This window comes from Scyliorhinus torazame, chromosome 2 (assembly GCF_047496885.1).
Source record: "Scyliorhinus torazame isolate Kashiwa2021f chromosome 2, sScyTor2.1, whole genome shotgun sequence".
NCBI lineage: Eukaryota > Metazoa > Chordata > Chondrichthyes > Carcharhiniformes > Scyliorhinidae > Scyliorhinus > Scyliorhinus torazame.
The window spans coordinates 249,738,970-249,761,735 of record NC_092708.1 but is presented as its reverse complement, the minus strand read 5'-3'; the positions used below and the strand labels follow the sequence as shown (position 1 = coordinate 249,761,735).

The 22,766-nt window shown below is 48.2% G+C and overlaps 1 protein-coding gene across 2 annotated transcripts in view; it reads right to left on the bottom strand.

Moving 5' to 3' along the window:
* Positions 1 to 22,766, bottom strand: part of LOC140397116 (regulator of G-protein signaling 6-like) — a 941,371-nt gene that overhangs the window by 55,242 nt on the left and 863,363 nt on the right. For both annotated transcript variants that reach the window (XM_072486131.1, XM_072486132.1), the window contains exons 11-14: positions 16,483 to 16,581; positions 16,116 to 16,177; positions 14,192 to 14,302; positions 12,781 to 12,906 (exon numbers count right to left, since the gene is read on the bottom strand). In XM_072486131.1, the coding sequence (XP_072342232.1) occupies positions 12,781 to 12,906; positions 14,192 to 14,302; positions 16,116 to 16,177; positions 16,483 to 16,581 (398 nt within the window). The remainder of the gene's footprint in view (positions 1 to 12,780; positions 12,907 to 14,191; positions 14,303 to 16,115; positions 16,178 to 16,482; positions 16,582 to 22,766) is intronic.

The window sequence follows — 22,766 nt, the reverse complement described above, 5'->3', positions numbered from 1 at the left end:
TCAGTTTCTAACCCGTGTTTGCCAATTTCATCACCAAGGAGGTGATTAACTATCCAACACCGAGGAGCCAGGATACACGTGTTGAATTCCTTGGGTGAGTATCTGAGTTCATTAATGCTACTCAGAGCAGCTGGATAGGAACGTACAGCAGCAGGAGGAGGCCATTTGGCGCTGGAGCCTGTTTAGCCATGCAGCTAGATCATGGCTGATCTTCTACCTCAGTGCTATCTTCCTGCACTATCCCATTTTCCTTGATATCTTCAATATCCAGAAATCTGATGATCTCAGTCTTCAATATACTCGGTGACTGAATGTCCTTTGGGGTGAGTATCCCAAAATATATTTTCTGAATTGCTAAATTACAAAGGGGCAGAGGAAACTATTCCTCAATAACCTTCTATAGTAGGATCCAATCTTAATGCTTGGGGCCAAAAGGCCCACTCCTGTTCCTATTTCTTATGTTCTTATCCCTTATGGAGAGCTAGATGCAATGTTTCAAGCACTGGACAACAAGAAAACACAGCGGTGGAAGGACTGAGATGTGCGCAATTTGAAGGAAGGCTGGTAAAAGTAGAAAATGAGGAGAAGGCGAACATTGAGGTGAGGTGAGAAGGAAAACAGTGAGAGAAAGGACAGAACCCCAGAGTTTCCAGAGTTTATGGAAAAAAGAGAGTTGAAAGGTAAGCCATCAACTGGCAGAGGTAGGCTGTTCAGAGGAGACAAGATAGTCTAGAGAATACAATGGTGGCAGATGGTTGTACAGTGGTAACATGTATACATGTGCATGATACTGAAAGAACCCAATCATTTGCAAAGTCCACAATGTACAGTGGGAAATCCCGGCCAGACATTCTAAACCACCAATGCCTCAAGCTCACAACATGGTCTGCACATTACCAAGGATTCACATGATCCAGGAAGGGTGGACAGCAAGAAACCAGTAAATAATATCAGTATTTTCATCATCTGCACCTCCATCAATGAATAGATCCTGCTCAATTTGCCAGTAGCGAACCATCGTGAAGCTTCCAACCAAGTGGTGGTTTTAAAGGCCCGAGGTTTTCCTCAGCTAATTAGATGGGACAGTGAGCAGAATGTGCAGAGAAATAGGCCGAGGGGTATACAAAAAGCAATCAAAAAACAAAGAACAATACAGCACAGGAACAGGCCCTTTGGTCCTCAAAGCCTACACCAGTCATGATACTGACCTTGGCCAAAACCCTCAGCACTTCTTTGTGCCATATCCCTCTATAACCATCCTATCCATGAATTTGCCAAGATGCCTTTTGAAAGCCGTTAATGTATCTGAACGGCGTTTATGTATGAACAGGAGTAGGTCATTCAGCCCCTTGAGCTTGTTCCGTCATTCAATCAGATCAATAATAATCGGTACTTTAACTCTAATTACCCACCTTGCCTAACATATATGATCAATTTCAGTTCTGAAATATTTGGTTGATCGAGTCTCCAGATTTTCACCACACATGGTATGAAAAAGGGGTTCTTGATATCAACACTGAACAGCCTAGCTCTAATTTTCAGTTCATGGCCCTTTGTTCTAGTTTCTCCCATACGAGAATCACAGAATCATGGATTCTACAGTGCATAAGCAGCCCATTTGGCCCATCGCGTCTACACCGACCCTCTGAAAGAGCACCCTACTTGGCTCCACTTCCCCACCCTATCCCCGTAACGCCACCTAACCCTTGGACAGAAAGAAAATTTAGCATGGCCAACCTACCTAACCTGCACACCTTTGGACTGTGGGAGAAAACTGGAGCACCCGAGGAAACCCAAGCAGACACGGGGAGAATGTGTAAACTGCATACAGTCACCTAAGGTTGTAATTGAACCTGGGTACCTGGCACTGTGAGGCAGCAGTGCTAACCACTGAGCCGCCCCCAATGGTTTATCTCTAACTATCATCCCAGGGCGGGATTCTCTAGCCGTTCGCTGGCGGCGGGATTCTCTGGTCCCACCTGCAGCTCACCCCCGCCCGTGGGTTTCCTGGCAGTATGAGGTGGTTTCAGTGGAAAATCCCATTGGCAAGCGGCGGGAGTAGAGAATCCTGTCGCCAGGGAATGGTGCACCAAAATTCTCCATCCTCGCTAGCAACTGGGCGGTTTTGCAAGGGAGAATCACAACCTCATTCTTTGTTCTGATGAAAGGTCATCAAACTGAAATGTTCCCGCCACAGCTGCTGGTCTGACCGGCTGAGTATCCCAGCATTTTCTGGTTTAATTTCAGATTTCCAGCATATTTTGCTCCTGTATTCATTAATTTAATTATCTCAAGCACCTCAGCTAGATTACCAGCCCCCTCCTCCTTCACTTCAGGCAAATAAAAGCCTGGTGTAGACAACATGTCCTCTCAATAAACTCTTTTAGCACAGTAATATTCTGTTCAATCTAAGCCGCACCCTCTCCAGGGTTAATCTATCCTTTCTGATGCCTACTACAGAATGCTGATCACTTAGAAAAAATACTGAAGTATTTATTATGCCCAAAGTGCATGATCTCACAAATCCAGACATGGAATTCCATCTCCACTATTTTCCCCACCTACTTAATCTATCGATGCTCCTTTATAGCTTTGTGCTCCCAGCTTCCTGTGTGGTGTCAACAATGGATGAATGGTTCAATGGTTGGCTTTCTATTCCTTCATCCAATGTCATTTATAAATATGGTGAACAGCTCTGCTCTCAGTACAGGTTTCTCGGGGCCAATTTGAGTAAATACTTATTCTCACCTATTCTCACCTCCAAACTAGTTGCCTTCAATTCCAGATGTTCTCATTTTTGTAAACAGTCTTTGGAAAACCAGTGAAACTTGGAAAATGACTGGAACTAGGGGCGTCATTCTCCGACCCCCCGCCGGGTTGGAGAATCGCCGGGGGCTGCCGTGAATCCCGCCCCTGCTGGTTGCCGAAGTCTCCGGCACCGGATATTCGGCGGGGTCGGGAATCGGGCCGCGCCGTTTGGCGGGCCCCCCTGCTCGATTCTCCGGCCTGGATGGGCCGAAGTCCCGCCGATAAATTGCCTGTCCCGCCGGCGTGGATTAAACCACCTTTTGAACGGCGGGACAAGGCGGCGTGGGCGGGCTCTGGGGTCCTGGGGTGATCAGGCCCTGGGGGGTGCCCCCACGGTGGCCTGGCCCGCGATCGGGGCCCACCGATCCGCGGGCGGGCCTGTGCCGTGAGGGCACTCTTTGCCTTCCGCCTCCGCCACGGTCTCCACCATGGCGGAGGCGGAAGAGACTCCCTCCGTTGCGCATACGTGGGAAACTGTCAGCGGCCGCTGACGCTCCTGTGCATGCGCCTCCCGGGGATGTCATTTCCGCGCCAGCTGGCGGGGCACCAAAGGCCTTTTCCACCAGCTGGCGGGGCGGAAATTCCTCCGGCGTCGGCCTAGCCCCTCAATGTTGGGGCTCGGCCCCCAAAGATGCGGCGCATTCCGCACCTTTGGGGCGGTGCGATGCTCGCCTGATTGGCGCCGTTTTGGGCGCCAGTCGGCGGACATCGTGCCGTTTCGGGAGAATTTCGCCCCTGGTTTTGTATTCCTTAAAATGGAACTTGAGGCTGGACCAGTACCAGTCACTTCCACGTTTAAGGGGTTTTCCCTTCTGGGAATCCATATTGGAGCTGTCTCCGATGAATTCATGTTTGCCCAAGTGCTCATTCACAATGCCCCTTGAAATAGATTCTAGTAACTTCCCCAAAATGGCTGCTAGACTAAGAGACTTAGAGGCCAGAATTCTCCAGCCATTGGGATCCTCTTTTCCCACTGGCAGTGCAACCTGCCCCTAGGTTCCCTGGCAGTGTGGGGTGCCTTCAGTGGGAAATCCCATGGACAAGCAACGGGAAGAGAGAATCCCGCCGCCATCAAAACGGGGTGCCGCTGGGAAACATACGACTGGGGTATGGAGAATCCCGCCCATAATTTCCCAATTTGCCACTTTTACCCTTCTTAAATAGTGGTGAAATTGGGAATTTTCCATTCCAAATGCGAATTGTGAAGAATTTTTGAAGATCAGGGTGAGAACATTCGCAATTTCTTCACCAAACTTTAATACCCAGAGGTGGAAAATGTTAAATCATGGAGAATTGTCTATCTTTAGTCTGATCATTGTCTTCAGTGCCATGTCCCCCTGGATTTATTGTTATTTTTTCCTTCATCTCTGGGGCCTTTTCCTTTTCTTTTACGGTTTAGTCTGAGACCAATCATTGAGCAAGTTTGCTTCCTGATTTTCAATAACAGTACCAACTGATGGGCCATGTGGGCTCCTTCTGCTATGTAACAATTCTGCTATCTCTCTTTTTTTAAAAATTTAGAGTACCCAATTCATTTTTTCCAATTCAGGGGTAATTTAACGTGGCCAATCCACCCACCCTGCACATCTTTGGGTTGTTGGGGCGCAACCCACGCAAACCTGGGGATGATGTGCAAACTCCACACAGACAGTGACCCAGAGCTGGGATCGAAAAGAGTCCTCAACCGTTTCTCATATGACAAGCTCTTCATTCCAGGGATCATTCTTGTGAACCTTCTCTGTACCTTTTCCAAGGCAACACATCCTTCCTTAGACATGGGGCTTGAAACTGTTCACAATACTCCAAATGGGGTCTGACCAGAGCCTTGTACAGCCTCAGAAGTACATCATTGCTCTTGTATTCTAACCCTCTCGACATGAATGCTAACATTGCATTTGCCTTCCTAACTGATGAGCCCCTCCACCCGCCACCAGGTTAATACAAGTGGTGGCGGAATGAGGCCCTTAAGTTGCCCATTTAAGGGCCATTTTGCAGTGGGATGGGAAGGCCATCCAACCATGGAATTAATTAGGGTGCAACTGGGGTGGTGGCGGTGTGGGGGGGTTCCCGCCTCATTAATTAGCCCCCCTGGCACTAAACTTGCCATGAAGGAGGGCACAAGAATCTTCCCATCGTCCGCCGATTTAGGATTTGTGATTTTGATTCCAAAGTCTAAATTATCAATATAAATTGTTGTTCGGTTGTTTAATGACACAAACTGTACCCCAAATCTTTCTGCAATTTTGACTTTGTTAAGAGTAGGAAAAGCTTTGTCATCATAAAGTTTGAGTAATTACACCTTGTGAAAACAATAAGCTGAAACGTTTAGTGCAAATGAGCAGAGTCTGTGCGGACTTTTGCCACACTCAGTGGTAGCTGTCACAGTTACTGTGGTGTTGATGCTGACAAGAAACCAACAGTTTGACTGAGGCATCCAGCAATACTGTAAACAATTCAGGCAGCTCTGAACCGTAGGCTTCTGCTGGATTAATCATGAAAGCGATTGATTGGAATAGCCATTGATGTTCACAAAATAGAATTAACAGCTCTCATCGTGGGGAACATTTTGTTACATCAAGGGCCTGGACTCAAATTTAAGCTTGCTAAAAAATCTTGAAGTGCACTCTTGTCTTTTCAAGCAACGGATGAAAGAAAACTATTGTAATTATTAAATATTGAACACCATGACTCTGTAATAACATGAATGAAAAAGTTGAATGCAGCAGCAGTAACATACTCTCATGAATTAAATACTAAATCTTTGATCTCTGCAGTTTGTGAAATAAATCCCTCCCCTGAAAAAAATATAACAACTGGCTTACTCTGGAAGCTTGGGGGTTAGTTCATATCTAGATTAATGACAGTGCACAATAATAGAGGACATAGAGGATGGTATGGAGGTGAGGGAAGGTATGGAGGTGAGGGAAAATACAGAGGTGAGGGAAGGTATGGAGGTGAGGGAAGGTATGGAGGTGAGGGATGGTATGGTGGTGAAGGAAAATATGAAGTTGAGGGAAAGTATGGAGGTTACGTCTGGAAGTGAGGGAAGCTGATGACGGTTGGGGACAAAGGGTTTCTCAGGTTACTCCGAACTACTAAATCAACAAATTCAAATTTGGCGCTCAAGGATTTTGTCTGACAAGAGATTGGCAAATCACACTTTCTGATGGTCAAGATAGTCAACAAAATTAGAGGCACTATCATTGACAAAAGACAAATAATTTAGGGGTCAAACCCATGTACTTTAGTTGTTCAACAAGTTGGTCAAATGGAAATGAAATATATAGCAGCACGTGGATCAGGCTAACTCAATGAAAGATCCTCCACAGATTTGATTCGGAATAGAATGGCTCAGTTTGCCTCCTCAGTTGGAGGTAAGTCTTTGCACCCATCTGCTCATGCTGTGGTCTTATCATCTCATCGGGAAATGGAAGTGAGTACTGGGGCCAATATAGATGTGAGCAGCCCTTCATACTGACGCTAAGATATGACTATTGGGATCTCTATCAGGATATTATTGCTCCACTGCATTCATACCAAGGTTGTATTGAGCAAAGGAATCAAGAAAATTCAAAAAGAGGCACCACATGCAACATTACTTACCTGCCAAATGTTCAATGTTCAGTTTGAGCACAGTTGTTAATCCCAGTTATTAGGTTGTTTGATATGCTAAATGCAGTGAATAATGGCACTTGTTCACTGATGTTCTGTCAGGTTCGCTCACCCCAGACCTCATTACAGTCTTGGCCCAAAATTCTTCGGGCATCACCGCATCACCAGGGCATGCGGTGATCCATTGCAGGATCACCACAAAGTCAACGGACGTATGGCTACATCCAAAAAGGTTGAGCAAAATTCAAAAAAGGAAAAAAAAAGGCTCAACAGCAGTGAGTGAATCCGCTGTGCAGATGAAAAGTCACATTTGATCATATATAGAAGCAGGAAATCCCATTGACAAGATACGGGAAGAAAGAATCCTGCCTCCAGAAAACGGCGCGTCGCCAAGAAACACATGGCTGGGGGACTGGAGAATTCCTCCCTTGGTTTATAAATGCTCAAAAAAGCTGAATTCCAGAGATCCAAGGCAGCAGTCAGCCAAGGAGCCCTAGTAACTAAAGCCAATGGGAAAACATGCTACAAGTTGGATGGATTTGCACTAAGCGCAAAGAAAAATGAAGGTGGTTGTCTCAACCCCAGGACATCAGTACAGGAATTCCAGAGAGTAGTCTCCTGCATCCCACCTGTCAGATGTGCAGGTTAGGTGGATTGGCCATGGTCATTGGGCTTGTGGGGATAAGACGGGGGAGTGGGCCTAGGTAGAGTGCTCTTTCGGGTGAACAAAGAAATTAGGGTAAAAAAGCTTTTAAAGTGGGCAGCCTTCAGGATTAGCACATCCAGAGCGCAGCGAGAGGAAAGCTGCAGCGAGAGTCCCAGCTGGCACGTGGAAACACTGTGACTGGGTTAAATTCTGGAAGTACCTACACCTGCAGGAGCACCCACTCCACACACTACTGTACTTCAAGTCGAACGCCCATCATCACCTTCTCCACAGCAACTAGAGAAAGGCAATACATGCTGACCTTGCTAACAATGTTCTTATGCAGAACACTGATTTGAAAAGAATGTGCGACATTCTACCTTATTTACCTCTGCATTAAAGGGGTGCTGTTTGGAGTAAATACAACTAATTTCTGTTAATTGTCCCTAAACGATAGTGGGCAGGATTTTCAGCCCACTCCCCCCTTCCTGCGGTGTGTTTTGCGACGGCAGAGGCAGACCACCATTGGCTGGCAGCGATATTTTCCAGACCCGTCGCTGTGAACGGGTTCTTCTGTTGTTCGCACCTTGGGGGTGTGGGGCAGGCGGGGGTGTGGGGCAGGCGGGGTGCTATTGGTGGGACCACAAGGTCCCACCGGCAGAAATGGCTGGAGATGTTCAGTCAGTGCCTTGGTAATTTCTTTGTCAAATAGTGGCCGGGATTTTCCAGCCCCATCGTGGTGTGTTCTGCAACTCGGTGGTCTAGCCAGACGGCCATTAACTCTCGGCAGGACTGGGTTATCCAGGCAGAGAGCAGTGCCAGAAAATCCTGCCCACATCAATAGGCCTGAGCACAAATTGGTAAACTCACTGCGATCACTGAAGGTTTGTCAAAAAGAATTGCAAGTCCCTCTCCGTCAATACATTCATTAATGTGTGCCTGAAGTAAATATCTGGTCTCTTTTTAATAACTTTCAGAGTACTCCCTAATTTTTAGTAGTTACCATAGTCCAGGTGGCCAAAGGCTGCTTTCCCCTTGGAGGGGGAGAGCTGACTGGTGGTGATTTAACATGATGATCACCACACCTCAGGCGAGGGACAAAGTTGAGAAGCTAGTATGGGAATTGAATCAATGCTGTTGGCCTGGCTCTGTATCATGAACCAGCTGTCTAACCAACTGAGTTAAACCGGTCCCCTCTTCAGTAACTATTGATTTGAACTGTCCCCCTCTCCCTGCTTGCAATGGTATGGTCTGACCATGCCGGGAGCTCCTTTGCTCGAGTAAGTTACACCAGAACAGAATCCTTTCAGATGAACCTGTAAAGGACAGCACCATTGGGAAACAAAGTTTGTTCATTCGAACAGTCTATTATCAACCAATGCCTGACATTGTGTTAGTCAGGCGATTGGTTTGAATCAGTCGAAGCCCCAGACAGATAAACTGCAAACGGAGCTCTTCAGCAGAACAGTGAATTATTGGATATTGGTCCAGAATTTACAGTCAGTGACAAAGTTCCGCTGACCTTGAAGATAGTTGCCCACAAAGATCTCTGTAGTGCATTTGACATCATGTGCCTGAATGCATTATAAGGTAAGGTGCTCAGCAGAGCAAGGATTAGCATGTGACTGGAAAACGGCACAGCCCACTGTGTTGTACGTTGTCAGATTGTCAAAGAACAATCTGGAACAGAACGTTGTATGCAGCAAGCCTGCATGGAACAGATCCATGCAAGACTGCGTTAAACCTCACAAGGATCATGAGGAATCCCTCACTGATCTCCCTGTGGAGCGCGTTGAGTACGAGTTCCCATGGTAACGGCCTGAGGTCCATCCAGCTGGAACTCATTACCAAGCCTTGTAAATACTGTCCGAGACCTGGACTGGTACTTCCTGTTAGTCCTGGGCTGGGATACTACTGTTGTATGCCGCAGGTGCGCATTTACTTTTGAGTTGAAACTAGTTTAACTTTTACCTCCATGCTTGGGCCGGGATTCTCCGAATCGCCGCGCTGCAGTCGCGCCCGGCACAGGGGCGGAGAATGGGGTGTTGGACCCGCAACCGGAGAATCGGTGGCAGTCTCGTGCACGCGGTCGACGCGGCGCCGGTCGGGGGCCATTGAAAGAGGCCCCTGCGGCGATTATCCGCGGACGACCGGCCGAGTTGCCGCCGGTGTGGGATCCGTCACCGGGTGGGGGGGGGGCCTCTATGACGGCCAGGCCAGTGATCGGGGGCCACCGATCGGCGGGCGGGCGTGATCTGTGGGCGGGCCTACTTCTTCGGTGCCGGCCCGCTATGTGGGTCCACCATGTTGCGCGAGGCCAGCGCCGTAGGCGGCCGCCGTGCGCATGGGCGGACCCGTGGCCGGAGGTGCAGGGTCCCGTATCAGCAGCCGGAGCTGCGTGGAGCACTCCGGGGCCCTGCAAGCCCCCTTAAAAACAGAGAAGCACCCCGGACTTTCTAGAAAAAAGTCCGGTGTGATTTGCGCCTGTTTTCTCGCGGGTGTGGGGGCATAGCCCCATTATTGGTGAATCCCACCCTTGGAATGGTAAATAGTTAAAGCCTACCAATAAAAGTGCTCATGCTTAAACACACAAGTGTCAAGATCTCGTCAATAAGCCACCACCACTGCAACATAAAGGACTCACATTAAGCACATAATGTGACAATGTGGATTTCATCTTTCCTTAAGTGAATTTGAATCTGACGCCAAGTCAATGGGACCTCCAAATGTCCAACAACAATTATGTCATTTAGCAGGATCAGCAGCCAATCACAATGAAGAATTTGCAGAGACAAACAGATAGTAAACTTCAAAGTAAAATGGGCTGATTATCCTTCACCTTTTATCAGTTTTGCACAGAGTTTATCACAGATTAGAAGCTGAAATATCATAAACAACCAAAATCAGTATCTTACTGTATTAAAGCATTTTTTTCTATCATATTAGAAAAAATTGACATTTTGCAAATATAAAATTAATTCTCAAGGGTCATAGAGTTGTTCAGCAGATTTATGACTGAGTACATAATTAAAACAGGTCCACCGCATTGGGAAAGCCTGACTGTTTCAGAGGGTTTTCACAGTGATAGTACAATGTAAAAGGGACGTTCTCATCAATTCAGTGAGTTCTAAAGATTTACAGCACACATGCGAAGGAGCAGGGAATCTCCGTCAACAGAGTCTGGATTTCCACATGTGTAGGTGCCAGAAGTTACTGTCAGCTTTACAAGGTAGTGACAATAATTTTGGACATATTTACCATCATTACAACCATAAAGCTCTGCCCATTATGCTGAGCTACATTCATTAATTTCAGTAGCCTTGAATTCCACGCACCCTAAAATATATATATTTTTCCTTGGGTACAGTTCGACAGGCACAAAAGCCTCTTAAATCTCATCTATCAGTCAGGCAAGAGCCTCCACAGCAAGTGTAAACAGGGCTACTCAACTGTGGGGGGGGGGTTCATACATCTTGCTGATCTTGCTTTCTTCTGGTGATCACATTAGCCTTTTTCAGGAGGAGTCACTGGATAACCAGGAGGTCTGGGAATTCTGTCACTGAGGCTCACTTAGTCATTAAGCTGACTGAGCTCATGGGCAGGATTCTCCAGTCCCCCAGCCAAGTGTTTGTCAGCGGCACACCGTTCACTGCCGGTGGGATTCCCTCTTCCCGTCGCTTGTCAATGGGATTTCCCATTAAAGCCACCCCAGGAAACCTGGCCCAGTTAGCTCAGCGCAGGTCTGGAATCAAACCTGGGATTGTTCAGTCTGAACGGCTTTGTGTCACACCAAAATAGAGTTACAATGTTCAAATAGGCTCAAAGAATGCTGGGAAAACTCAACAGCACTAGCAGCTGCTGTAGGGAGAGAAAACAGGGTTAACATTTCATGTCCATTTGGCTCTTCATCAGAAGTAAAAAGACGGAGAATGTATTAGATATTAAACTGTAGCTGGGAGAGATTGCAACAAGATGCAGCAACCTTAAGAACAAACGACAGAGGGCCTGGTAAGGGGGGGAATGAGAGGAAGGGAGGGTTATTGTATTGAGACACCAGGGGCGGGATTCTCCGACCCCCTGCTGGAGAATCCATGGGGGGCGGCGCGAATCCCGTCCCGCCGCCCCGACGCAGGCTGCCGTATTCTCCGGCGCCGGTTTTCGGGCGGGGGCAGGGTTCATGCCACGCTGGTCGGGGGCCGTTGGCAGCGGCCTCCCCAGCAATTTTCTGGGCCCCGATGGGTTTCTGGCCATCCCGCAGGCGTGGATTAAACATGGTCCCACATGGCGGGACCTGGCAGGTAAGTTGGCTGGTGCGGTCCTCGGGGGGAGGCGCGGGGGGATCCGACCCCCGGGGGCGACCCCCCACAGTGGCCTGGCCCGCGATCGGGGCCCACCGATCTGTGGGCTTGCCTGTGCCGTGGGAGCACTTCTTCCTTCTGCGCCGGCCTCTGTAGGGCTCCGCCATGGTCGGCGCGGAGAAGATACCTCCCTCCGCATGCGCCGGCGGTTCTGCGCATGCGCATGATCCGGCCGGCCCTTTAGCGCATGCGCGGACTCGCGCAGTCCCTCCGCCACCGGCTAGCACGGCGCCAACCCCTCTGGTGTCCACCTAGTCCCCGGAAGTGTGGAGAATTCCGCTACTTCCGGTCGGCCTGACGCCAGAGTGGTTCGTGCCGTTTTTGACGCCGCCGTCAGGCCACCGCGCCGATCGCGGAGACTCCCGCTTCAAATGTCTGGGATATTATAAAAGGGGCTTACGATGGAGGGGAAAGGTCACAGCCTAAAGGTGTTGAACTCAATGTTGAGTTCTGAGGGCTGTAACATCACCAATCGGAAGATAAGATGCTGCTCCTCCAGTTTGTGTTGGGCTTCACTGGGGCATTGCAGCAGGCAAAGGATGGACACGTGGACATGAGAGCAAGGTGCTGAGTTAAAATGGTATGCAACAGGAAGGCTGGGGTCATGCTTTTGAGCTGAGCAAAGGTGTTCCTCAAAACGGTCACTCAGTCTGCCTTTAGTCTCGCCAATGAAGACGAGACCACAGTGGGAGCAGCAAATAGAATAGACCAAATTGAAGGAGGTGCAAGTGAAACACTACTTCACCTGGAAGGAGTATGTGGGGCCATGAATGGTGAGGACGGAGGAGGTAAAGGAGGTGTTGCACCTTCTGAGATTGGAAGGGAAGGTGCCATAGGAAAGGGGATGGGGAGTTGGACGTGATGGAGCAGTGGACCAAGGTGTCAAGGAGGGAGTGCTCCTTGCAGAATGCTGACGGAGGGGGTGAGGGGAAGATGTGTTTTGTGGCAGCAGAAACCATAATAGGGTCCCCTTTGTCTTCATTTTCCACCCCACCAGCCTTCCCATTCAAAGGGACATCCTCCACCATTTCCGCCAACTCCAGCACGATGCCACCTTAACCAGTCCATGTTGCTGTTTAGGAGCAGGAATGCGAATGCACCTGCTATATTCTAACACCCATTTATTTCCTCTTTCTAACCTGTCTAATTATTTGAAAATGTAAATAATGTCACTGCTTGAATCACTACTTCTGATAGAGCATTCCACAGCTTCAAAACCCCCTGTGTAAAAAGAAATTCTCCTCTACTCTGTCTTAAGTCTTTTAAATTCCATCTTACGTCTTTCAATCCATCTGGACACTGGGGTGCTCGTATTCTCAATCGTATGTTACTTTAATGCAGTGATGACCGCCTTACCTTAGATTCTCAGAGCTGAACTCGGATTCTAGAAACTTCAGAAACTGTTCCCGTCCTGCAGGATCCTTGAGCACCTCGTTGAAGGAGAATCCCCATCTCTTCACACGCTGCTGGTTCAGCTCTTTGCTTAACACACAAGAAAGAGGAGAGAAATTCTTAAATGCAATAGAAAACGTATCAATACAATGGGCAAGATATTCCGCCCCCCCCCCCCCCCCCCACCCGCCCCCATTGTGTTTTCTGGTGGGGGAGGCTGCTCGCCATTGGTCGCTGGTCAGATCTTCCGGTCCCACTAACGGTGACCCCCACGCTGCGGGCACCCCGGAGGCGGAGGATGGAAACAAGGAGAAATCCTTTGACAGCAGCGGGATCTAATGAAAAACTTATAAATGGAAACAATCTAAAGATGAGTCGTGAAGGTTTCAAGTGAGAGGGCTATGCGCTTCAAAGGGCTTCAAATCCTTTGACAGCCTTTGAAATGCAGATCTTCCATTCAATCTTACACAGCAATACATTGCAATGGCCAGTGATTAACAGTTTCATTACTGCAGAGGAAGGTGCTTGGTGGATTGTTAATCCCTTCATACTTGAGTACCCTGCTTTGATGCTGACCACAATGTTTATAAATATTTAGCTATGACTGGCAGGTCATCACCACATCAAAAGCACTTATCTCTGAAGATGTTTATAAATAGTGTGGTTAGGTTCACAACAGGGTGTTTGAGATGCATTCAAGTGTGAAGGGAGATGAAATTAAACAATCCAGATACCTGGCTGTCTGGAAGTTATTATCCTGACAATTTCAGCCAACTAAAAGCTATTTCTCCTTGAAAGTGAATAGAAGCCTCACAAATCAAAGGATCTGAAGGAGTTTGAAGCCTTGTGATGTGTCTTGCTTTTCTATGAAGTAACAGCTGCTGCTTGCTACACTTCTGTCTGAGGCTGCGTGCCATACAATCCCTTTCTAATTGTTACTTTTCACTGGGACCATACAAGAATATAATTCCTACAGTGCAGAAAGAGGTCATTCAGCTCAATCTGTCTGCACCAAGCCTCTAAAAGAGCACCCAACCTAGGCCCACACCCCCACCCTATCACTGTAACCCCATAACCCCAGCTAACCTGCACCTTTGGACACTAAGGGGCAATTTAGCATGACCAATCCACCGAACCTGCATATCTTTGGACTGTCGGAGGAAACCGGAGCCCCCGGAGAAAACCCACGCAGACACAAGAAGAAAGTGCAAACTCCACACAGACAGTCACCCTAAGTCCGGAATTGAACCCGGGTCCCTGACACTGGGAGGCAATAGTGATAACCACTGTGCCGCTGTGCCGCCCCTTGGTACCATGTATCTTCCACTTAATCACTTGTTTATTTTAGCAATCAGCAACAAACTTCCTTTCTTACCTGGCTTCCATGTCCCAGAATGCACTATCGTCGCTGACCCATGGGTTAGGTGGATCCTGTGGTGTCAGCAGTGGATCATATTCCAGATACTGCTCTGCATAACTGACCAAACTGAAAGGAAAGCATCAACAAGTGTAAATACAAAGGCAAAAAGCTGCAGATGATGGAAATCTGAAACAAAAACAGGAAATATCCAGCAGGTCTGGCACAATCTATGGAAAATGAAACAAAGTTAATCGTTCAAGTAATCAAATTTTTAACAGAACTGGAAGAAGTTAAAGATGTAACAATTTTTAAAACAAGTACAGGACCAGGAAAGGAGGGAATAAAGGAATAAAGGGAAGGCCGATGATATAGGATAAAAACTGGAGTGGTTAATGACTCTAATGGTTTAATGAATCGAGAACGAGGAGGTCACGGTTTAAAAATAAAGGGTCGCTCATTTAAGACAGAGAGATTTTTCATTGAAAGCATTCCACATCGCCGGGAAACCCTGTGGGAAGGGATGCACTACCAGGAGGAACAGACAATCCTAGAGAAGTCCGGCTATTTTCTCTCAGAGGGTTGTGTGAGTCTCTGGAACACTAAAGGCAGTGTAAGAGACATCGATTCTTGGTTAACAAGGGGGTGAAAGGTGATTGGGTTTAGGCAGGAATGTCTTGCATGGCGGAGCATGCCGGGGGGGCCAAGTGGCCTGCTCCTGCTCCTAATTTGCACATACGTATGGGAAATGGGATCCTTATCCACGGAGAAAGGGGGTGTTAATGAAACAAACAAAGGAACAAAATATGGGTCCAGAGGCGGTGTCAATGGCAACAGTGGGATAATGACTAACAACTACTGGCAGAAGAAATGGAACAATTGTTGTTGAAACTGTGATCTAAAACTGTTGAACATATTGTTGACCCTGGAAGACTGTAAAGTGCCAAACTGAAAGATGAGGTACTGTTCCTCAAACCACTTTTGAGTTCCATTGGAACATTGTCGGCAGCAGAGACCAGAGGGGTCAAAGTGAGAAAGGGGGTGGAGAAATAAAATGGAAGGTGACTGGAAGCTCATAGGTTCTGTGTGCAGACTGAATGGAGGTGCTTGATTTAGCATATGGTATTTGATGTTCCCAAGTCAATCTCCTTTTCATCAGGAAGTCCAAACACAGATTGAACTACTAATGTATTGAACAGGGGAAGGAAGGGGTGGCTCTGCCCTATCCCCGTAACCCCACCTAACCTTTTGGACACTAAGGGGCAATTTAGCATTACTAATCCACCTAACCTGCACATCTTTGGACTGTGGGAGGAAACCAAAACACCCGGAGGAAACCCACGCAGACACGGGGAGAAAGTGCCAACTTCCCACAGTCACCCGAGGTCGGAATTGAACCTAGGTCTCCTGCGTGCGAGGCAGCAGTGCTAGCCACTGTGCTGGCATACATAGAATCTACAGCACAGAACGAGGTCATTCAGCCCAACTGATCCATGCTGGCATTTCCTCCCACCCTCATCTCATCTTATCAGCATATTCTCCTATCCTGTTCTCCCTCATGTATTTATTCAGCCTCTTCTTTCTTAAATGCTCTTTGCCTCCCTGTGCTAACATGTTCCACATCCTCACTGGACAATGATGTTTCTCCTGAACTCCATTTTGGGAATATTAGTGGAAATTTTCATGGTGTATCGTTTTGGTCTTCCCCACAAAATAGAAACCATCTTCCCCCACATCGACCCTATCAAACCTCTTCATAATTTTAAAGACACCCAGTAGATCACAGTTCAGCCTTTGCTTTTTCTTGAGTTTGTTCTGGTTTGTTCAATCTTTTCCTGATATTTTAATCTCTCAGTACAGTACTGGCATCATCCTTTTCCAAGCATGTGAAAACCGTTGAATACAAAAATAATTTTAACTTATTACAGAATAAAGCCCTTACCTTTCAGCTACTTTGGACATTTTTAAACAATGTCTGTCGAGCTGGATATTTAATAAGGTTATCTGGAAATTGAAGGAAATAAGGTTTAAGATGTGCGTAGAACAGAGTACAGATACAGTTAACTAATCCAACATACTGTGAGCACATTACACTCCAGAATTGCACACACCATATTCAAAATGCATGTAACAAGTGACAATGCACAACAGTCGAGAGTGGAATAAGCTTGATCAGTGTCATGCCACATATTCAGGATTTAGTTGGCAGCTCAGTAAACAAAGACAATTCGATTATTAAATTTATTAAGTGACCATATTTCCAATGCAATATTATATAATGAATGGAAGAGCCTCTGGTATTATGTTACCTGTTTCTTCAGATCATCTTTTGCTGGTTGTTTAACTGTGGATGTGAATGTATGTACAGGACTGTGCGTCTGCGAGTCTTCAGAAATCCCATATACTGACTGTACACAAAACAAAACCGCAGGGTCAGAAATGCACTGATTCATCACTCTTTCATGTTCAGATTCTGCCACAAAACAAGTGCCACATGGTCTAAACAAGCACCTGAAAACTAGTGACTTGAGGTAGCACTGCAGACAGCCTGCACTGATCCATGCAGTTATAAAACACATAGGGCTGGATTCTCCGCCCCGCCACGCCACTTTTCAGCCTCGACCCGCCGGCGGGATTCTCCGTTACGCCGGCCGGTCAATGAGGCTTCCCATTGTGGGGCAGCCCCACGCTGTCGGGAAACCCCCGGGCGCCGGCAAAACGTAAACTCCCGCCGGCAGAGAATCCCGCCCATAGAGCAGGATGTTCCGCACCCTACTGCCGCCACCCCGCGTGGCGTCTTTTCTGGGGCAGAGGGTGTTTGCCATTGGTCGTCAGCAGGATCTTCCGTTCACACCAATTACAATAGAATTTTGCGTTGTTCGCCGGCTGCGCCGCTGGGGAACCCACTGCGTGGTGTCACCATCGGTGGGACCGGAAGATTCCACCGCTGGGAAATTCAGCCCATCTTCAAAGTGACAGGATTCCATGGCCTCCCAGCCTCGTATTTCATGGCTTTGGGAGGCAGTGCACCGTTCGCTGGTGGTGGGACTCTCTGCTCCCGCCGCTGTCAATAGGAGTTCCCAGGCAGGAGGTCCCTATTACAGGGGTCCAGCTATTACAAGAGTTCCTGTGCAGGCCTGTTGCCTTTTTTACCTACTGTAAATATGGCAGTCAGTGAGGTTGCACTCCTACCTTTGTATATCAATATTATATTGCTCAGAGTCACCAGGTATCAAATGATACCACCACAAGGTTCAACCGGCAATCGATCAAAGAGCCAAAGACCAGTTAGTTAGCTCAAGATCAAGGGTACTTTATTTACACACACAATTATCATGCAACATGTTACTAGTTAAACTACACCTATCAACTATGACAACCTGTACTTAACTTCAGGCACCCGGCTTAGGTCAGAGGAACAGTGGCCATTGTTCGATTCTGGGTCTATCGGGTCTGTAGAAGTAACTGCTGCTCAGCTGGGCCCATCCGTCTGGTAGCGGGCGTTGAACTTGAACTTGCTTCTGGTGGTGCTGCAATTGGAGGTAGATGTTGTCGGAGCGCCAGGTCCAAGAGAGGCCGAACACATGGTGGTCTCTCTTTTTATCCTTGGGGAGTTTCGCGCTCTTTTGGGTGATCCTTCAGTTTGGACCCCACTAATTGGGTAATTCCTGATCACTATGTTCGATTCAAACCAATAAAGGGGCGGGTGCCTTGATGGCTGGGCGTGTCCTAAGCGGTCATTGACCCTGTTGTTTACGCTTCCCGAGTACAGGGAGTGGCACCGAAATGTCTGGGGTTGTATCGGTCGCTCAAGGACCAGTCCTTTGTCTGGCGGAGATGGGCCATCAAATGCTAATCGGTTGGGGGTTTCGATACCGTCTGGATTCCTCACTCACAAATATACATTCTGGCTCTGAGCCTGCCTGAATCTCGCAGTGTCCATTTTTCCCGCTATGCTTTGCGACCTTCCCTGTTCCTGGTTGTAAGTGGCCATCCCCGATGGCTACATTCCGTCCTCTTGATCCTCAACGCGAAGCATGAAGAATCACACTACTGGGTCTTCTCCTGTTCTCTGACATGCCGGGTACCCTCAATCAAGGACTGGTTCTGTCCTATTCTATCCTATGGGTCGAAATATTTATCTAAGTTTTCCCTAATACAACACATATCTCTAAAAAAATTCTCAGGGCGGCACTATAACATTCAAACATACATTTTAGTCTCTTTACACAAAAAGGGGAACCTCTAACTGTCTTTAACTAAACTACACTCATGCTGCTATCTAATAACCAAAGAACTTATATTACAATACAAAATACACAATAGCAACATCACATTCCTACTCATCACTAATATCCATGTACAAAGAAAGTAACTTTATTAAAAAACAACCGTGGAATTTATTAGGGAGGAAAGTTCAGAAAGAGTTTGGGGTTGGCTGGAGTCTGAGGAAAGGGGTTCTGAGTGTGTATGCTGGAGGGCGGGAGGCTCTCCTTTGCCATTTCCAAAGTCTGATCATCTGGATGATACTGCAAAGTACAGCTATAACCAGTAGGGCCTTTGTACTGTGTACGAAAGGGAATACCATTTTATGATATTATCACACCATGTGGTGGTATGAGTGGCTGTGTCTGTGTTAGGTGGTCATGTTTAGGGCCTGTGTGGTGAGGGGTGTAGAGGCGGGTAACGCGCGCAACTGCATTGATCCAACGACGATCATGATGCAGATCATCAGGTTCGTCTTCATTTCATATGTATCTTTCTCTGTCTTCTGGTATATCCGTATCTTCCTGGGGGTACAAGCATAATATCTGTTATTATCTTGTTGTTTAATATCTCGTTTGTCTGTCTGTTTCTCCTTAACATCAATTTCCCATTTAGAATCATCACCATATGTGATTCCCTCATTTTTTTTTTTAAACTACCATTTGGGAGACAAGACATCCGAAAAATTTCTGTCACAGTGCGAGCTCTCTCGCAGTCTGTGTTTGATGGGCTGAGTGGGCGGACAGTTTCTCCGTCCTCTGCAAACTCATTTCAATCAAGTGTTTTGAACATGCAAATAGCAGGTGGGGGGATAGCAACCGAAGGGTCGCTGGAAAGGGGACAAAGGTTGTGGCAAAGGTGCATTCTTTAAACCACAGTTGTAAAAAGAACAGCAAAAGTGTTCAGGAAATAATTCTCCGAATGGGGTGCATATGAGCCGCGGCAGGGCAAGAATGGGCGGAATCCCCAGGTAGGGCGGTGACCAGTGCAGTTGCTCCACTACCCGAGCTTGGCTGACCAAATGTACAGGGGGTCCTCAGGCAGGGTGGGGATAAGTGCCGTTACTCCACTGCCTGAGTGACCTTCCAAGAGCGGTAAGAATTTGAGGATATATGGGCTTCAGCAAACTTGTGCCTTTAACTACCATGTGGCGTCAGAAGGATAGTCACAACTGTATCAAGAAACGCGTCCGAGGTCGACACATAAAGTCATACAAGAGAGAGAACTTTCAACATTAAAATAACAAACTAAAGAAGAAAGCGGGCAGGTTCCATCAGGGAATAGGACACCGTAAATCTCAATCGGTTCCTTTCTCTCATCATCTGGACACCTCAAGGTTCCATTCCAAAAAGGGTCTCAAAGGGGTTAGCATGGTGGGAGCCCCTGACGCTCCCACGCATGCGCAGGGGAGGGGGCCTCTTCCGCGTCTGCCACAGTGAAGACCATGGCGAAGGCGGGAGAAAAAGAGTGCCCCCAGGGTACAGGCCCGCCCGCGGATCGGTGGGCCCCGATCGCGGGCCAGGCGACCGTGGGGGCACCAGGCGGAGCCAGATTGCCCCGCACCCCCCACAGGACCCCGGAGCCTGCCCACGCCGCCTTGTCCCGCCGTTTAAAAGGTGGTTTAATCCACGCTGGCGGGACAGGCATTCCAGCAGCGGGACTTCGGCCCATTGCGGGCCGGAGAATTGGCGGAGGTGGGCCTGCCGACCAGCGCGGTGCGATTCCCGCCCCCACTGACCGGCGCGGCACGATTCCCGCCCCCGCCAAATCTCTGGTGGCGGAGGCTTCGGGACACAGCGGGGGCGGGATTCACGCTTGCTCCCGGCGATTACCCGACCCGTGTCGGAGAATCCCGCCCCTGGTCTTTCTGTTGTTCTGTTTCTCACAAACAGTCAGCAAGCTTCTGGGATTGTAAGCAGCTGTCAGGATGAGGATCAATCATGCGCTGCTTGCAACTCTATTGGGTGAAGTTTAAACACTGCTTGCAATTCTATTGGATAAGTTTAAAAGAAGCAGCTTCAGGGATTGGATCGCGTTCAACTGGGGTGGGCTATTCATTTTTGTTCGGTAGAAGAGGTCTTGGCTGATATCCAGTCTGTTCTCCGTGTACTAGTAACAAGCTTGATTAAATAGCCATCTTGTCCAGGTTGTGGTGATTTTGTTTCTCTCTGTACTGAGCTGAGCCACAAGGAATAACCCCACGTGGAAGAACTCAATACCCAGGTTTTGAGACCGCTCCTACAGATATCCACAGGGCTATGATGTGTCCCTGCTGGAGGTGACCTGTAAAGCCACTAAGGGTAATGGTGTCCATAGTGGGCCATGTATCTCGCTGGTACATCGTGGAGGAGTTTAACGTGGTTCCGGACCCTCCTGTGTCCCAAAGGAACTCCACTGGGTGTCCCCGGACTGTGCCTGCAACTACCGGTCTACCGACTTATCCCAAAGGGTATCGCAGACCCAAGTTGGGGAGCCCGAACACCGTCAATCGGTGCCATTCATGGCCAAATTATCTGCTCGGGCGCTAGCGCTGTGGATGGGTCTGGCATTGTTTCTAGGGGGGGGGCATTGTGTGCTGATTCCGTTGCTGTTTCGGGGGGGCTTGACATTCTCGTGTGTAATGTCCTTTCTGTCCACAATTGTAACATTCCTGCGCTTCAGGGTGCTGTGCGTTACCACTGCCTTCATTTACTCATGCGGGGTCTCGGTATGCCCTTACTGGATTCATGGTGGCGTCTACTCTTTCTTGGTCTGTCTTTCTCTGTAGGGAATGTTCCCAAGCTCTGGATAATCGTTTCAGTACCCACACTTCATTGTGTGCCGGGTCTGAGGGGTCGTAATTTGTACATGCCTTTTGTCCTGCCTCCGCGGCATGTGAGACTAAAATACGGGCCCATTTTGCCGTATCGTCTGCCGATAAATGGGCGCGGGCTAAATCACCGAATACTGCGGTAAAGTGGATCCAGACGCGTCCAACAAATGCTGTTGGATGCTCTCCCTTTTTCTGTCTGCAGTGGTTGAGTCCTTCTACCGGATCTCCTCTGTTGTAGCCAATGGCGCTTAAAATGGCTGATTTCATGTCTTGGAGGCTACCTTCTCCTACATTTTGTGGGTCGGGCAGGGCTGAACTAACCAACGGGTCAAGGCTCATCACTATGGGCTTTACTTCTTCCTGTTCATCCAGACCGTACATGAGGGTCTGTTGCCTAACCCATTCGAAAAAGTGGTGTGGGTCTGACGTGGGGTGAAAAGTCTCAATTTTATCGCGGGCATCTCTTAACGGGGTGATGGTTAGTGGGGTGGTGTACACAAAATAGGATTGGTCTTCTGTTGTTACTCTACGCTGCGTGGTGATGGGATTCTTTGGGTTGGGTGCTGCCTGTGCAGTTGGTGGTGCAGGTGCTTTCCTTTTCGGGGCCTGGGGGGGCTCTATTCTGATTTTCTGTCTCGTTCACATATCGTTGGGCCGTTTCACTAAGTTCCTGCCAATCGGGGCCATCTTCCTGATCTAGCTGTGGGCCAAAGGTATCTCTGAACCCATTCTGAATGGATAGCAGTGATTGCAATCTTGCAATTTGCTGCCTGCACTTGGCATGATCCACCGAACTCTGCCTCTGTTCCGTGGTGGAACTGTGGAGTGCTCGGAGGGTTGCCTTTAAATCCTCACATTTTTTCTCAACTGTTATGCTTGGTTCTCCGTTTCCTCTCTTACCAACTCCGCACGTTACGTGTCCTGGTAGGCCTTATCCTATTGAATCTGAAAGCTGCTGAGGTGGTTGAGACAAGATTGGTGTGCCCTCTTGACATCAGCCATCTCCTTGTCCTTCGCAGCTAGCTGCTCTCGGAGTTGCTCGTTTACCCTAACATTTCCCTCTCTATTCCTCTCTTTCTCCTCAAGCTGTCTACGGCGTGTCCTTACGACCTCCTCTGTGCTTCGTAATTGTGCCAAGCAGGACACAATTGCCGTCGGCTTACAAACTTTACTCAAATTCTTCTTGTGGATCTCGGTCAGGCTGTCCCACCAAGTTTGTCCTATGCTGCCAGGACCTGTTTCCTCATTCGCACAAAATTCTGACCATAGGGGCCATCCTTTCCCCTTTAGGTATCTCCTAATCTCTTCTTCCCATACGGGACACTGTTCTGATCAGCTGGTCGCTGCGACCTCGGGCTCTTGTGGATGCATAAGGCGTTCCATTGCCTTCATTGCCATCCCTACGATTATCTCTGTCTCTACTGGGAATTTGGGACAAGGGGGAATAAAGCGGTGGTGCAAACACGGGTACGGCTCAAGCTACTTTCCGGTTTACACAACTCCCGAAAGTTTCAC